The following is a 16,675-nucleotide window of genomic DNA, read 5'->3' on the forward strand; positions in this document are numbered from 1 at the left end:
GTAGAGGTACTATTAATAAGTGCCGTGCTCGCTGAAATCACCGACATGTGCGTCGAGTTGACGCAGAAAGTGGCAATGTTTGAATTTGCGCATCTATATTGCATTTCACATTATATTTGTCTGACTGCGCGCGGTACAGAACGGACTACCCCTGGAGCTTGTGGCCGTTACGCTTCCACTTCCGAAGGTGGAGCTGCAAGGCGCGCTAAATGACCCACTTGTTACGCGGACAGTGAGACATGCGTCACTCATGCGTGGCAGACACAGAGGTAGCCTGGAAAATACTCCCGATGCAGGGAAAATCTGACTGTACTCGAATCACTTCATCTACAACGGCGGTAAACTCTCTCTGCAGTTTGGACACATCAATCGATACCTCATCCACCCTTCGAGACATCCAGTGTGGAAGATGTGTCGACAAGGCGTCACCATGTACTGTCGCCTTTGCAAAATCATGCTCGTCCCACCCATGCCAGCTACACTGCTCTCATCAGCTCCAGCAGGTATGACTGGTACTTCAATGTCGTTGGCACAGATACTGCAGTCGAAAACCTTCTTGCCTTTGGATTTGGACTCGCCTGATGCTTTGGTGGTTTCACCCTCTGCTGCCGAAGCATCAATTGTAGATGGTGATTCCGACGAAGTCGTGATGTTGAGCGGCATGGTTGCGCCTTCTTCGTCTTCGCGTAGAATGGGGTGGTAGTCGTATGCTGGCGGCGCCCATCCGTCTCTGACAAAGAATCGTGGGCCGAGAACCTCCTGGCTCACCAACACCACCACTTGCATCCATACCCAGCCTGCCAAGAAGCCCATGGCTTTCCAGTCCGTTCTTGAAAACAAGACATTGTCTTCTTTCATGTAAAAGTATGCTACAGGCGCGATGCGGGCTATGCTTGTTCCAGCAACATAATCCCAGCGTAATGCTCGCCGACAGTTGCGCATGATATTACGATAGATCTGCGGTATCCAGAAAGACAGGTAGAGAAACGTCATGACGTCGAAATAGACAGCACGATATGTCGTGCGAGCAGTACCGAAGTGGATAGTCACAAAGAACAGGACTATAAGCATAAGGCAGAAGCGGCTATACAATGCACCAAGCTCAGCTCGCGGATTTGCGTTCGTTGTCGTGGCATTGGTCGGCGTGGGCGCATTGTTCGGACCTGGTGTGACATCTTCATCCGGATCGTCTTGATCTGGTGCAATGATGATGGGAGTAGGTGGACGTGGTGGTCGAGCGGCGGTTGCTGGCAAGGGCAGACCGGCATCGGCAGATGGTGCTGAAGTAGCAGCCTCGGGAGCTGGAGCCGGCGTCGTTGTGGTAGCCGCTGGAGTTCGTTGCCGCTCCTGACGCGCCCTCTCCGCTGCTTGTACGGACCAGATGTCCATCAGGAAGCGGAGGTGGGTCAGTACGGAAAATAGCGCTATGAATGCGATACTGTACAGCGCCAACTGTGCTGTACCGAGGAAGAAATACATGAAGATGAGGATCAGAAATGTGAAGCCGTCGCCCAGAGTCATCATAGCAATGGTGTAGAAGCTGACTCGACTCCGCATTGATGGCGTTGCTGTCTCCTTCATCTGCTTGAGAGTGAAGGAAAGCTGGAACGCAAGACTGATGGCGAAAGCCAGGATACCGTGTCTAGCGCGAACATTGAAGTCTTCTGTCTTAGAACCGACCAGATGCATAGCCTCCGATGGCGGAAAGTCTGGAGGACCCTTTGACTCAATAACGAAACCGCAATCCGGCGAGAAGCCCACCATGGACATGGCATGTGGAACATCGTGAGGGACAGGAGCTCCAGTAGGAAACCGGAGCTCGTGCTCGAGCCAGTCCATGTCGACGTTAGATTGACTTGGGAACTCTTGAAGATACAAGACGAATTCGCAATGGTGTCCCTGGAACATGCCCTCATTGTTGCCTTCTGCAGCAGATGTCCAGGGATTCCAGAGCGGGAAAGCTCTCTTCTCTTGCCGTTTAATAGTCTCATGTATGGTCCAGTTCAGGAACTCTTGCGATGTTGAGTAGAAATAGGGCGTGACCTGCAGGTGAGGCAAAGCGAAGATGCCCGCGAACCGATCGCTCGTAGTAGTCAGAACCGCAGTCCCGCTTTTCATGAAATGGATACCATGTGCCACAAATTCCCACCAATTCCCTCCAAAGCTGTCTTTGTCTCCAATAATCACTTTCGCGCTGATCTCGGATATGGTCTTGTTCTCATTCCTCCGCATCCTATCTTCCAGCTCTGTAATGTGCATTCGCAACGGCCCGCCTGCACCGGTTAGGTTTCTGTCATATTCTACCAGATTTCCAAAGGGATCGGGGATGGCCGAGGCATTGCCCATATCGCCGGGGTGCCGTATGCGACTCAGCGGCGAGCGCGTCCATTCTCCTTGTACGTAACCAGATAGATTCTTGTATACCGGCATAGTAGCCTCTCCCTCTTGCAGTGAGCCATCAAGCATACCCTTCCACCCATCTCCTAGAAGGCGCTCTGACTGCGCCTTTGCTTTCTGCCTCACAGGGTCCAGTAGCTCCCATGCAAAGCCATCTTCATCCCTCAGCCCAGTGATATTCAGCCACTTGTCCTTTTTCTCGCTGAAGTCGCCGTATCGCGTCCGATTCAAGAGATCTAGCTGGTAGTATTCGCGCTCGATGAGCTCTCGGTAGCGTGTGCGCGCATTGAATGTCGGCTGTTGCGGTTCGGGCGAGTTGATGAGCAGCAAGAGGATTATGAAGAAGAGAAAGGATCTCGGGTCTCTTCTGGTTTCCATCAGGGTGGTTCCGGGCGTGCATGAGCCGCCATGGAGCGGGTATGCTGGAAGTAGGGTATGCAACGTTAGGTAGCGTTGGAGAGATGACGTGCGCAGATCCGAGGTCGACAGGCGTCAACGTTCAGGGTCCAACACGACAGCTTGGCAAAATCCAGCTTTCACCACCATATTCAAGTCACTTATTCAGAGTTCTAGGGTATATATCTATCGATTTCGACCAAAGGGGCAAGAGGGGTATTGGGTCAATTGTATGTACACCGGGAAAACGAGCAAGATTACTTCGTCGTGACCTATCCTAACACCTGCAAACGCCTCCATGCTTGAACCTTTTCTTCATACGCATAAGCCGTGACTCTTTCAAATAGCATAAAGACATAAATTGCATCTACTGCATCGGTCCGCCAATCACTGGTGGCGCTGCCTCCAGGTCAACGCGTTGGACCGTCTGGCGCAAGTCGTTGCTGCTGCGGACAAGGTTGCCAAAGTACTTGCGTGCAACTTCAGTTTCCGCCTTGAGCTTGGTTGTCTCCTCCTTCTGGAGCTGGAGCTTTTCGACGTTCCTCTGCAGACCGATGCGTACATCGTTAGCAGGGCCTTTGAGTGCGCGCCGAACCTCGGAGCTGATGCGAAGGGCGTTGGAGTGTGTGTAATCGATCGCCGCTAGTTGTTGAGATAGCTTCGCGCTAAGTCTGTGAGGTAGTGATTTAGGCACGGACGCCAGTACGTATGATACTCCGAGAGCGACTGCTGATATTAGCATAGAACATTTCATACTCGTACGATTGACTTACCACCAGCGATGAGACCAGGGATTATCAGTCTCCTCATGTTGCTTGTGCCCATGACCTTTGCAGCACCAAGAGCACCGTCTACCCAGCCGACACCGCCGACCAATCTGCCACCTACTACGCCGGCAACAGTCATGGCCATACCGGCACCAGCGGCCTTCTCCTGACGTTCCCACAGACTGGCGATGTCGAAGAAGTCCCACAGATCAATATCAATATCCACTTGTCGAGCAAGAGCGTGCACTGACTTCCTGAACATCCTCTCCGGACGGAACATGACGTCGGCATACAAGTTGTTGCCAAGATGTAGGACACCCAAGTTTTTGATGCCGTTGTAGCCCTGCACAGCTTGGGTTCGAGCGTGTTCTTCACACAAACGGACGCTTTCAGTGACCTCGTGGAGCATCGAGTCCCTGATGTCCTCAGCGTACTGGTATGCTGAGAACAGACCAGGGTAATCGATGCCAAGATCCTGTTCAGCTACTCTGGCAATGCAGTTGTTGAGCGTGTCTCGAGTGTAGCCATAGACGTCTGACGTCGTATCTTCAACCATGCGATCCACTGCCTCTCCAGCTTCTGTCCGTGACTTCTTGGACTCTTCAAACTCAGGCTCGAGCGCTTCGATCTCCTTCTTGACGCGGTCCAATTCGCTCTGAGACACATCTCGGTTGACTGTGGCTAGGTTGTTCATATCTCCTAGTACGTTGAGAAGATAAGTCTTTGCGGGTGCAAGTTTAGACCTGGCCCTCTTCTCCAGCACGAAACGTCGTAACGAAGCCTCAAGATCGGCAAAGTCGCGCTGCTTCTCTGCCTCCTTGCCCTTTCCTTTGTCGGATGGATCGTCGTCACCATCGTCATCAGGGGGGCTCCCACCTGCACCCATGGGGATGGCGTTACTAGAAACGAAATGTACCAGCTCGCTGGACTCCTTGAAGGTGGCCGGACTGAGGTTAGCAACTTGCTTTAAGATCATCTCTTGGCAACGGTTCTGATCGCGAATGGTATCGAAGCCGTTGACTACCATGAACATGTATGCCTTCTCGCGCGCTGCGGTGAAGATAAAGTTCTTAGCGGACTCGGTGAAGTGATTCGCAGCAGAAACGACAAAGACGACGACATCAATCTCTTCTTGGCGAGCGAACACGGCGGTGGTCTTGAGAGAGTCGGCGTTCAGACCCGGGGCGTCGATGAGAGCGATGTCGACCACTCCGTTGTTCAGAAGTGATTCGTCAACATCTCGGATGTCTTTGATGTAGATCTTGCACTGTGCGAAATGATCGTTGTCGATGACAATTTTCTCCAGGTCCTTGATATCGAATACAACGTACGTGCTTTCGTCGTTGCGGTTGTACGTCGAACCGATGGGAATTGCGTGAACCTCTTCGACACCACCGTTCTCCCGGAAGTCAAGAACCTCGCAGAAAATGCTCGTGCAGGGCTGCTGGTCTTCGGGCAGGACCTTACGTCGGAGGAGGGCATTACAGAAGGTCGACTTTCCAGCGTTCAAGTCTCCCGTGACCAGGACCTTGCTTGACGTATCTTCGATACGTTCCTTGAGAGAGAAGAGGTGGCGTATGCTCTGTTGGATCTGGCCGTCGAGGAGAGACGCAACAGAGTTCTTCTCCAGCGAATGTACCAAGTCTGTCTGTGTTCGGCCGCCCATGCGCAGTTCCAACTTCAGAACGGAGAAATCGTGAGCAAGTTGGGGCGTAACCAGTCGAGGCTCTTCTCTACGCTTTTGCTCGGCGGCAGCGCTCGACTCGGCGGCGGGGTCATCTCCAATCGTTGTGCCCGCCCGGCGGGGTCCTCGAGGTCGTTCGGGAGAGCGCATATCGGGGTCGAAGTTGCCAATCGCAGACTGCGTGTGCTGCAGTCCAGGCCGAGATTCGCTGCGAAGGTGCGCCTTTTGTTTTTCGGCCACCTGTACCGAGGGGTAATGGGCCGGCCATTTCAGATTCATTTCTTGGAAACTCTTCAATGTCTCGATGGTGCCGGCGATCGCCCGGCCGAGGGCGTTTTTGTTCTGGTTGTATCGCAATTGGAGCACATGGCTGCGCTGTTTCTCGACTTCGGCGTTTCCTGACCCGGCAAAAGACATAGGTGATGGCCTATCTTCGCCAACGTTAGACCGCCAGTTCATCCCGCTGCTTTCGCCATCTTGCATACTTCCGCCATAACCGGAGTCCTCGTCCAACATGGACACGAGACGGGCAGCGGCGTCGCTTGTGGTGCTTCCGCCGCCAACCGTCATGTATCCAGGTCGAGCATTCTGTCGCGGAACAAAGTCATCTGACCCACCACGACGGCTGCTGGAGGACTCTCCAGACGAGGAGGGCCGGCCGTTTCGTCGATCGGGATTCATCGGGGTAGTTTCGTGGTTTGCGCTATAAGGAGGGGCGCATGTCGTGATAGATACGGAAGGGGGGTGGTGGTGTTGTAGAGCGGGAGGCGGTGTCGAGAAAAGAATGCTGAGACAACGTCAGAGTTGGTGGTGCACACGCCACCACGCAAGCAAACAGGGATTGGCTGTCAGTGACCACTACGAGTCCACTACCGCGGCTCTACACGTCTACGTCTCGTGTGCGTCTAATGTCTGGGCATTGTTTCGATGCAGTAGTTTCACTTGAAATCCATATGATCGTATTGCTTCGATAGCGCAATTGCTTAGAGGTGGGTAACTGATAGTCAGTTCCTCCAAGGCTCGGCATCGCCATACCTGCGTATCTTGCCCTCCAGCCCGGCGGAACATCAAATGACATAATCGGGCAAGGCAACACCTTTTGCAACTTTGACCTCTCTTACGTCTCTCAATACAACTACCCGCCCAACGTAGAGCTGGTCTCTACCACCTACTCTCTAGTTTAGACGAAGTGGCCGTATCAGCCGCTACCCGCTGCACCTACTTCCAAGTCTACCCAGCTATACTCACCAACCTTCCTGCAGTCTACTCGCGACCATGAACGTATGTATACCTAGTCTTTGAGCGACATCGTGTTTGACAGCAATGCCAGATCGTAGAATGGGCCTTCGGAAAGCGCATGACGCCGGCGGAGCGACTGCGGAAACACCAGCGCGCACTCGAGAAGACGCAGCGAGAGCTAGACCGCGAGCGCGTGAAGCTCGAGAACCAGGAGAAGAAGCTGGTGGCAGATATTAAGAAGAGCGCGAAGAATGGGCAAATGGGACCTCTGCGCATCCAGGCAAAGGACCTGGTGCGGACACGACGGTATGCCGAGCCGCTACTTGTCGCATGGCTACTTTCACATGGCTAATGTTTGCGCAAAGATACATCCAGAAGTTCTACCAGATGCGCACACAACTACAAGCGATCTCATTGCGGATACAGGCATGGCGACCACATACTGGAATCTGGGCACAGCTGACATTGGGCAGACAGTACGCAGTAATGAGCAGATGATGCAGTCTATGAAGGGTGCAACGAGTAGGTTCATATGTTATAAATCTTGCCAGACGTACTCTAACACACTTCAGCACTGCTTGGGAGCATGAACAGGCAGATGAACCTTCCCGCGCTTCAACGCATTGCTATGGAGTTTGAAAAGGAGAACGATATCATGGACCAGAGGCAGGAGATGATGGACGACGCCATCGATGATGCCACCGGCATGGAAGACGAGGAGGAGAGTGAAGACGTCGTCAACCAGGTCTTGGATGAAATAGGCATCGATCTTGGCCAGGCTGTGAGTACTCATCCATCACCGAAAGCGCATTCACTAACGTTACATAGCTTGGCGAGACGCCCAGCGGACTGCAGAAGAACGCAGTACCTGAAGCTAGGGTGGCGCAGGCTGTCGGCGGCGGCGGAGCTGACCCGGATGATGACGACCTTCAGGCACGCTTGGACAGCTTGAGGAGGTGAGGGTGAAGTGCTAGTACAAGAAGCAACGCTGGAGGTGCCCGTGCAGCGCTCTTGGCTAGGTGTCAGCACTCGTGGACGTCAGATTGGGCACTTGAATAGAGCGTGCGACGTTGTCCACGTCCCAGAAACATTATGTGTCCTTTTGCGCATGGAGATGTCCGGAAGATTTTGGACGTCTAGATCCTCGTGATATTGCGATAGTCAAGGCCGGCGGCCGTACATGGAGAGTTTAGTCAGTTCAGGCCGGCTCCACCGTACGCGCCGGCCTGCATGCGCTTGAGCCTAGATCATGCGGATCGTAGCCCAAAACCCTGGAATTGGCTTTGGGTATCTTAGTGTTGGTGATATATCAGAGTCACAAGATCGTGTATCTGTTCTGCTCCCTTGCCTCCCCATTCACAGTACCCAGCGTGGTATACGTAGGCGGTGCTGCCCTTCCTGACTAACTGCGTGAGATCCCCCGCACTTCCGCGAGAAGAGCAGTCGGCATAGACAACTTCCCACTGCGCACTTGTACCCAGCACCCAGCAGCTCACTGCCTACTCCATCCACGCTACACCGGCGATCGTCCAATCTCAACCCTGGAACGTGCCCGCGCCTTGCCATCCTCTCCCAGCGTCAAGCCCTCTTCTTGCGCCAATTGATATTTCCGGTTGCTCGCCCCGCTATACACCTCCGACGTCATCACACCTAAGAACTCCATCTCCCACGACTCTTCCCCTTGCGTCTGTTTACATCCTTCCTAACATATTCTTGTCACTCGAGCCCCGCTTATTCACTTTCGCCGAATCCGCCGCCGCCCCCAACTGCATCACCGTCGCCACCACCCAGCCAGCAAACACCAGCGCCATCAATCAAGCTGGCAGGTAACAGGCGTCGGAGCGCCCAGGGAGGCTTGCTCTCGAAGATGTTTGGGAATGCAAAGGACGACGAGAGTTCCACCATTGGCACTCCTGCAAGCAATGACGCGCCACAGCCCACCGCAGCCCCGGCGACAGACAACGGAGCTGCAGGCGCAATAAACACGACCAGCAACGGCTCCGCTTCGATAGATCGCAAGCCCAGTGATGCTTCTGCGCCTGCTGAGAGAAAACGACGGAGTAGCGGCGTGTCGCGTGCCCGGGACATGTTCTCGAGCGCGAAACAGTCGTTGCATCTCGGCGGCTCGTCAGGCTCTCCCACCTCCAGTACCTCCACCATGTCAGAAAAGGCCTCCCCTCAAACCCCCATGCAGAAGCTCGGCAAATCCGATGCTGCTCTCAGTGTCCCCCAGGGCTCACTCAACAACTCTGCCGGCGAGTCGGCGCCTGGCCCACGATCCACCTTCCGCGTCGGTGTCACAGAGGATAAGAACAAGAAGTGCAGACGAACGATGGAGGATACCCATGCATATCTATACAACTTCCTGAGCACTCCGGCTCCCTCTTACGGCGCCGAGAAGACACGCGCCATATCCGATGCCAGTTCGACTCAGTCGGATGCTCTGTCGCAAGCCGTAGTCGAGACCGACAACGGATACTTCGCCATCTTCGACGGACACGCCGGAACGTTCGCTGCCGATTGGTGTGGGAAGAAGCTCCATTTGATTCTGGAAGAGACAATTCGAAAGAACCCAAATACCCCGATACCCGAACTACTTGACCAGACCTTCACCGTAGTCGACCAGCAGTTGGAAAAGCTTCCTCTGAAGAACAGTGGTTGTACCGCGGTCATCGCTGTCTTGAGGTGGGAGGACCGAGTGCCTAACGCTCAGTCGTCTACCGGCTCGGTCCTCTTCGCACCCGCGGCAGTATCGGCTATCAAGCACGCCGGCGAAGGCGAGGCCAGGGACGGTGCTGATTCCGCTGTGGAGCCTGCATCTGAACAACAAGTGGAGGCGAGGTTACGGAACGAGGCCAGTCGACAGCGCGTGCTGTATACGGCCAACGTGGGCGATGCGCGTATTGTTCTCTGCCGTAATGGCCGAGCACTTCGCCTCTCTTACGACCACAAGGGTAGCGACGAGAATGAAGGCCGTCGGGTTGCCAGCGCTGGTGGTTTGATTCTCAACAACCGCGTTAATGGCGTTCTTGCTGTTACACGAGCACTGGGGGATGCCTATATGAAGGACCTGGTCACCGGACACCCGTACACCACCGAGACTGTTATCCAGGCAGAGCAGGACGAATTTCTCATTCTTGCTTGCGATGGAGTAAGTAGCCCATCAACGAATACGTAACATCTACTAACGAACACAGCTCTGGGATGTCTGCTCCGACCAGGAAGCTGTTGACCTAGTCCGCCAAGTCCACGATCCCCAAGAAGCATCCAAGAAGCTCGTCGACTATGCCCTCGCTCGCTTCTCTACCGACAATCTTTCCTGCATGGTCGTACGCTTCGACAACAAGGCACTCCGACAGCGCAAGAATGACGCCGCCATGGGTGTAGATGGTGATCAGTCTACCATGAAGGGCGGAATTACCGAGGCAGACGCCATCGTGGCACAGGCGAAGAAAGCAATCGGCGAACCAGAAGTACCGGTCGAGGCTGCGGCACAGGAAATCATTATGGAGGAGGCGGAGGCAGAGCCAGGTCCTGAGCTGAACATTGACGCTGCGAAGGCAGCTAGGAAAAACGACGTGTAGTTTTGGACGAGGACTGTCTAGTATATGGAGGCTACAGCTTGGGAGGGCATTTTGGGAGGGACAAGGGTGGTGTGCAATGTTTATGGGCAGATGGCGGCAGTGTATGATTTCTAGCGTGCCTGAGGATCTGGTTCCGGGACCAGGTCTCTTTCGGGTGCATTCCCTAAGGTTAGCCGTATCTCACAGCTGAGCGCTTCAATTCAAGTTCGAGCGGAAGTAAAGTAAAACGTATGCAAAGCTTGTCCAACGTGTTCGTTTGCCGCCTGTTTACCTACATGACTGTCTGCCCCGCATGTTTGCGCATTGACTTCCCAGGTTCACGATGCGCTAATGACGATCGTGGGGCGGGCGTCTACCTGCATCCTCTTTCACCGCATTCGAGAAATCCTGCCTCTACTAGCCCCCGATCTCCGCTATTCCTGTCCCCGAAGCTTGGATTACTGGAGTCACACGCTCCATGCGGCTCCGAGGAGCAACGCGATAATCATGTCGGGCGTCGACACGGCAGACTCTACGACCAACGCCCTCTCCAACGATGCGCGGCCCGCCTTTGTGACGCCGAGGGACTTGCTCCAGCAGTCCCGGGCGCCCTTGCCCCCAAAAGAGCAGCCGCGCCAGCTTTCAGCCGTTGACCGCGAGCAACTGGACGGCTTGGTGCGGGATCCTGTGTCGCGTATGGTCGCAGCGCCAGCTGACAAGAGCTAGAGAACCATCAGAGCTTTCCTCAAGGCCAGAACAAGCTATGACGTCCTACCCATAAGCTATCGCCTCATCGTATTCGACACGGCGCTGCTAGTGAAGAAGAGTCTGAATATATTGAACCAGAATGGTGAGCTTGGAATCTTGTGTGTACAAAGCAAGAGCTGACGGCTGGCTATAGGAATCGTCTCAGCGCCGCTGTGGGACTCCAAATCCTCCACATTCGCCGGACTCCTCACGACATCCGACTACATAAACGTCATACAATACTACTGGCAGAACCCAGACGCTTTGGCGCGGGTAGATCAGTTCCGCCTAAACAGCCTGAGAGGTAGGTGCTTTGCTTCCACACCGACCACCAACTTACACGTACAGATATTGAGAAAGCTCTGGGTGTCAAACCCATAGAAACAATCTCCATACACCCCGATCGACCCGTATACGAAGCATGTCGCAAGATGCTTGAGTCACGCGCGCGCCGCATACCTATAGTCGACAGCGATGACGAGACACGTAGAACAATGGTCGTCAGCGTCATCACCCAATACCGGATATTGAAGTTCATCGCGGTGAACGTCAAGGAGACACAGAAGCTACGGAAGCCACTGAAGGAGCTGAATGTTGGCACATACGAGGATCTCGCGACTGCATCCATGGACACACCGGTTATGGACGTCATTCATATGCTTGTTAAGAAGAGCATATCAAGCGTGCCCATCTTGGACAGAGCAGGCACCGTGCTGAATGTCTTTGAGGCTGTAGACGTCATCACGCTTATCAAGGGCGGCGTATACGATGACTTGAACCTGACGGTCGGCGATGCGTTACTGAAGCGTTCAGACGTGAGTATCCATTTCTTTCTTCCATTTCTGCGCATTTCTGACAGCAGCAGGACTTCCCTGGTATCTTCACCTGTTCACTGAACGACAACATGTCAACCATATACGACACGATCCGGAGGTCGCGCGTGCATCGATTCGTCGTCATAGATGAGAACAGTAAGCTTAAAGGCATGGTAACCTTGAGCGACGTTCTCGAGCATACGCTACTCGAAGGCATGGAGGACGAGTAGAACGACGCGATCCTAGACCACGTGTCAGCTCCACACGCAAAGTCACTCAGAATGTATGAGCAGAGAATGAGACGATGCGACGACTGAACATTCCACTGATTGGGTGTCGAGCTCACGAAAGCATTTCCAGATACATCCTATAACGAACTGGGGTTATTGAAGAGAGCTGAAGATATTGTAGAAGCGAAACTGGCTGAGATTAGTGCACGATAAATGGTCGTAGCAGAAGTCTCACAGATACTTAAATCATCATATTCACAAGTTCATCCGAGATGTGTTTCCCGCACTTTCTTTATGCACATATACTCTGAAACCCATTTTTTGCATACTTCTAGGTTCCACGTTAGCAACATAAACTGATTGTGATCAGGTCGTCAGATACATCCAAGGTGCCTTGGACTTAACAGGAAACAACTACACTCTCACCCAATAGAATTTACACGTCCTCTATTACTACATTTCGTCTTCAGCGAGCGCCAAAATCTGCGTCCCGCGCGCCTCTGACAATTCCTTTTCGACGACCGCCTGGCAAATGTATGCAGCAAAAGCCTCCATACGCATCGCGTGGTTTCTATGCTGCGAAAGCAACTGCACCGACACCTTTTCCACCAAACCAACTGGAATATGTCCAGCTGCTTCTTGAACTTGGAGACCGAGGACTAACCGTGCTTTTCGGATGAGATGGCTGTCTGGCTCGCTCTTATGGTATAAAGCAGACATTGCATCTGCGGTCGATATGTCTTGATACATTCTCAGTATCATAACCTGAGACTCTATATCTCCGTGCACAGCATCATGTACGATGTCCTGCAGGCTTTGTATTTTCCTTGTTATTCCTGAAGGTTGACTGGCAGTCCCGGATTGTCGTATTTGAATCGTGGTGGGTGAGACTTGTAAGATCGGTACAGCAATCGCTAAGACATCGAATTCGAATACTTCACTGCTCTCTACACTTCCAGGACTAGGTGTTGAGTCTTCATTTTCGACGGCCACAGTGGGCCTTGGACAAGCCGTTAATGTGTTGCGATCATGGGTGGGTAGATACGGGGGAACGCCGAGCGAGTAGTCCACTGGGCTGGAGAATGGCCCAACCGGATTCGATTCAAAGAATGAGTCGGAAGATAGATCGGTGGATGAGATGCTGCTTTCGGACATACTGTTGATGCTGGTCAGGATGTGTACGCGTTGCTCGGTGGGAATAGAGTCTATGGAGCCGATCTGGGCCGCTTCTTCTGCGATTGTCAACCTGCTCCCAGTATCTGTATCTCGATTATCGGTATGCAGTGAAGATGCCACCATACTCGATCTTATACGCAATGGCTGTTCACAGTCAGTACCAGCTATGTTGTACCTCCTTCGAAGCGCTACTCACAGGAACGCATAGATCCTCCTCTGAACCACAAGCATCGCAAATCGATGTCGAAGCACGATTGCTACATCCCTCACACCCATCTTGCTTGCAGTAGAAGCCCGCTCGCATACCCCCATTCAGATATGGCAATATAGCCTCGGGAAGGTCACACTTCTTGCACCGACCGTGCCGGAACTTGTGGCTACAGATCCTGATCATCGTGGTATCAGGATAGAGTCGAAGGAATTGTACAAGAAAAGTCTTAATCCGGCAGTAGATATTGTGGTGTTTCTCTACAAGCATAGGTGTAGGAATAGATTGTGGGCCTATTCCATGCTCGATCTTCAGGGTTTCTTTGTAAATCAAAGAAGGAGAATGTGAAGATGGGGACGCAGGAGGAGATGACTCGGGAGATAGGGAGCATAGCGTTCGCGCACTCGCAACCATGAAAGTGCCATCTCGATCTTGTCTGCTTCGAAGTGATTTAATCCTAGTGTTTCGACGATCGAAGTTGCCGCCGAACCTGGCATCATATCGTAGTTCATCCTTTCTATCGTTTATGTCGTCGTTGGAAGTGGCCGATTTGAAGACCGCACAGGTATGCATCCCGGCAGTGTCATTATAACGAGCGATGATATCCTGATAGTCGAGGTTAGCAAAGCTCTCTGAGCTTTGATGTAGTTGCAGATCATGGTTAGGTATCCCCCGGATTTCTGACTGACAGCGATAGTGGGAGGGGACTTGGTAAATCGTTTCTGGTATGCCAGGCGTGGTAACGCGATGAGGGTACATGGGGAGCTGGTGTGCTGTCGACTCCATGGTTATCAAGTTACGATATGCGGTGGAACCTGCTCGGGGGTGTGATGCAAGGTTGCAGTAGGTGGTGATTAGGGAGTTCGAATCTGTCAAGATACTCAATCAAGAGAATACTAGAAGAATTATGCGATGAAAGTTCCAACGATTTCATTTGGTCTGATCCCTTGTTGCCTCGTGTCAAACAATTACAGTAATGACTCGAGCGAAGTGGATATGGTCGCTCCCTCCACTGTAAACCAAGTAGCCGAACGTGGCGGTGGAATTACTACATTTTGAGAAGTCTCTTACGAAGTCATCATCGAACCTCTGGGTTCTTTGGTGGTCGATGTCAAAGCAATGTTTCTTTGTCCAGATGTCTCGCCCAACTGAGAGACAGAGAGACAATGACTATGTTGAGCCGAAGCCTCCAAAGAACTTCCTTCTAACACTGGTAGATACACAGAAAGAAGTCCGCGTCGTGCGTAAAATACTTTAGTTTTGTAACAGGTCGACCGGGGCCACGTCTACCTGCATAGGTAGGTAATGCCATTCTGCACGTGACTAAGGAGATCGTGAAACTATACTCTAGATAGAGCCTTACAGAAGCTCTGCCCCTTGTACCCACATCTACCGTTTAAACGGTGATTTGAATCTATAAGTGCAGGGGCATCCGAGGTCGTACCACCCTCAAACTTGCAAACGCCTTCGGCAACTCGGAATAGAGAAAAAGGATCAACATTGGGCCAAAGAGACCATCGGATACCGCAATACGGACTTCTGTGTTGAGGGAGCACAAGGCCTCGTATAAAGGATTGGTACGTGGATCAACGAATCGAGCATCCTCACCTCCCTAGGCATGCCGAAAGAGTCGTTGACGATGACGAAACGCGCTAAGACCAATGTTTGACATGTTTGCAGCATGACGCAAGCCCAGCCACGCTCCTTTCCAACAGCGCGGCCGAGATTCGAGATTCCAACACGCGCGCCAGGCCGGTCGCAATCACGAAGATCAGGATGTGATGTGGCGCGCCTTTGGTTTGACTTGAGGTCCTCGCGCGTGACTGGCCATTGAGGGTACCTGGACGCAGCTCCACCCACTATGTTCCCAAGATCGATTGGTATGTCGATGGCGTTATCGAGCTCAATTGAGGTTAAATCAAGGTATATGCTATGATTAGGCCCCACTCTGGGGCTCGCTGTAGGTTGTCCCGTTGGTGTAGGTGTCCCGTAACACGGGCTGTGGCTGGATCTTGGGTAGAACAGGGACAAACGCAGGAACCTACGTCACTGCCCGCGTGCCTTCATAACGCGCCAACACGGGCTCTTTGACTCGACGTATACTCACGATACCTAGTTCCCTCGCCCACTTCATAATCCCTACTTTTGCAATTGATCTTGATAAACCACAGTCAACATGGAGACCATCACCAACCTTGCCAGCACTGCTGCCACTACAGCCTCGAAGCTCATCTACGGCGACCAGCCCAAGACCGAGGAGGCGGTCGAACAGACCAAGGACAACGAAACCGCAGGCAGGGAGCCTATCTCAGGCGAGCAGGGTCAGGGCACTGTCACTCAGCCCTATGACCAAGGCAACCTTGGTGTGCCCCCACGAAGTCTCGCATTAGACGATCTATGCTGACCCCGCTTCACAGCAACCCCTCTAGCCGCAGCTGACAAGGGAACCTTCCTTGACTACCAGAACAACGAGACTGCCGGCAAGGAGCCCGTCTCTGGTGAGCTTGGCAAGGGTACCGTCACGGAGCCTTTTGACCAGGGCAACGATTGTGAGTATTCAACACCCCGCATTCGACATATGGGCTATCGATAGGGCAGTATGCTAACTACCCCAAAGCCAAGGCGACTGAGAAGGCAGCTGAGAAGACTTCCACCTCAGATGAGTTCCTGAAGCTAGATCCCACCACCCAGGGACCGACCGAGACCAAGACCGAGACATCGACCGACCCCAAGATCTACTCGGATAGCAAAGATGCATCCTATGTTGGCATGCCCATCGTTCCTCTCAACCCCGACGTTGCTACATCCAACACTGACGCCTCTTCGACGGCCCAGAGCACTGGCATCACAGACAAGGCTGGAGTTACCGACAAGATTTGGAAGGAAACACCACTTGACGACATCAGTCGTTCAGGTGCACCAGGCGCCGGCCCTACAGCCACTGAATCTACAACCGCCACTTCCACCAACCCTGATCCCGCCATCAAGACTACTGCCCCCGACTCCGTCACAGCTGGTTCAAGTGTGTACGCAGCTGGCGCCGGTACAGAGACAAAGACTGATGCCGAGAAGCTCTCTGAGAACCGCGACACTCCAGGCTGGGCATCAACAGGCGTTCCTTCCGACAGCAGCAACTTTGACGCAGCTACCGCTAAGCAAAACGCTGCCTCTGGTGGATCAGAGTCCAAGGGTTTGTGGACACGGCAACCTGGACATAGTCAGAGCAGTACTGACGGTGTTGCAGGTTCGGCTGGAGAGCATGTAGGTCGCAAGTCTGAATCGGGCCGTAAGTCTGAGTCCACCGACTTGACCTCGTCCCCGAGCAACGAAGAGAAGGGTGGCAAGATGTCGCACTTGAAGGAGAAGATGAAAAACAAGCTTCACATCGGTTCCAAGGACAAATAGGTGTGACACGCAGGGACTGACGATCTTGAATGATGATGGGCGAGATAT

The 16,675-nt window shown here is 53.1% G+C and overlaps 6 protein-coding genes across 6 annotated transcripts; 4 read left to right on the forward strand and 2 right to left on the reverse strand.

Annotated features, from left to right (window-relative positions):
- Positions 1-327: 327 nt before the first annotated feature.
- CC77DRAFT_941575 (hypothetical protein) lies at positions 328-5,925 on the reverse strand (the record flags this gene model as incomplete). The annotated part of the gene is made up of 3 exons (XM_018534802.1): positions 328-2,764; positions 3,165-3,522; positions 3,567-5,925. The coding sequence occupies 3 exons, from the start codon at positions 5,923-5,925 to the stop codon at positions 328-330; spliced, it is 5,154 nt and encodes a 1,717-aa protein (XP_018383372.1).
- A 594-nt stretch (positions 5,926-6,519) lies between these two features.
- On the forward strand, positions 6,520-7,443 carry CC77DRAFT_1011180 (Snf7-domain-containing protein; the record flags this gene model as incomplete). The annotated part of the gene is made up of 5 exons (XM_018523693.1): positions 6,520-6,525; positions 6,575-6,775; positions 6,849-7,005; positions 7,056-7,264; positions 7,312-7,443. 5 exons carry the CDS (start codon positions 6,520-6,522, stop codon positions 7,441-7,443), a joined length of 705 nt encoding a protein of 234 aa, XP_018383373.1.
- Positions 7,444-8,350: 907 nt separating this feature from the next.
- CC77DRAFT_941066 (PP2C-domain-containing protein) lies at positions 8,351-10,067 on the forward strand (the record flags this gene model as incomplete). Its single annotated transcript, XM_018534766.1, has 2 exons — positions 8,351-9,634; positions 9,681-10,067. The coding sequence occupies 2 exons, from the start codon at positions 8,351-8,353 to the stop codon at positions 10,065-10,067; spliced, it is 1,671 nt and encodes a 556-aa protein (XP_018383374.1).
- A 192-nt stretch (positions 10,068-10,259) lies between these two features.
- CC77DRAFT_1022831 (CBS-domain-containing protein) lies at positions 10,260-12,110 on the forward strand. Its single transcript, XM_018525547.1, has 5 exons — positions 10,260-10,721; positions 10,773-10,896; positions 10,948-11,097; positions 11,142-11,608; positions 11,659-12,110. The coding sequence occupies exons 1-5, from the start codon at positions 10,554-10,556 to the stop codon at positions 11,836-11,838; spliced, it is 1,089 nt and encodes a 362-aa protein (XP_018383375.1). The 5' UTR covers positions 10,260-10,553; the 3' UTR covers positions 11,839-12,110.
- A 74-nt stretch (positions 12,111-12,184) lies between these two features.
- CC77DRAFT_1097165 (hypothetical protein) lies at positions 12,185-14,008 on the reverse strand (the record flags this gene model as incomplete). The annotated part of the gene is made up of 2 exons (XM_018529874.1): positions 12,185-13,158; positions 13,211-14,008. The coding sequence occupies 2 exons, from the start codon at positions 14,006-14,008 to the stop codon at positions 12,292-12,294; spliced, it is 1,665 nt and encodes a 554-aa protein (XP_018383376.1). The 3' UTR covers positions 12,185-12,291.
- Positions 14,009-15,398: 1,390 nt separating this feature from the next.
- Positions 15,399-16,627, forward strand: CC77DRAFT_1033266 (hypothetical protein; the record flags this gene model as incomplete). The annotated part of the gene is made up of 4 exons (XM_018526787.1): positions 15,399-15,585; positions 15,640-15,771; positions 15,840-16,439; positions 16,488-16,627. 4 exons carry the CDS (start codon positions 15,399-15,401, stop codon positions 16,625-16,627), a joined length of 1,059 nt encoding a protein of 352 aa, XP_018383377.1.
- Positions 16,628-16,675: the final 48 nt, after the last annotated feature.

The sequence above is a fragment of the Alternaria alternata genome (assembly GCF_001642055.1).
Source record: "Alternaria alternata strain SRC1lrK2f unplaced genomic scaffold CC77scaffold_17, whole genome shotgun sequence".
NCBI lineage: Eukaryota > Fungi > Ascomycota > Dothideomycetes > Pleosporales > Pleosporaceae > Alternaria > Alternaria alternata.

What these genes read in the sequence shown, in the direction of transcription:
- CC77DRAFT_1022831 (XM_018525547.1), top strand. Translation starts at nt 10,554, where the DNA reads ATGTCGGGCGTCGACACGGCAGACTCTACGACCAACGCCCTCTCCAAC. An exon ending in GCGAGCAACTGGACGGCTTG is followed by an intron (nt 10,722 to 10,772) that starts GTGCGGGATCCT and finishes GACAAGAGCTAG; the next exon opens with AGAACCATCAGAGCTTTCCT. An exon ending in CGTTACTGAAGCGTTCAGAC is followed by an intron (nt 11,609 to 11,658) that starts GTGAGTATCCAT and finishes TGACAGCAGCAG; the next exon opens with GACTTCCCTGGTATCTTCAC.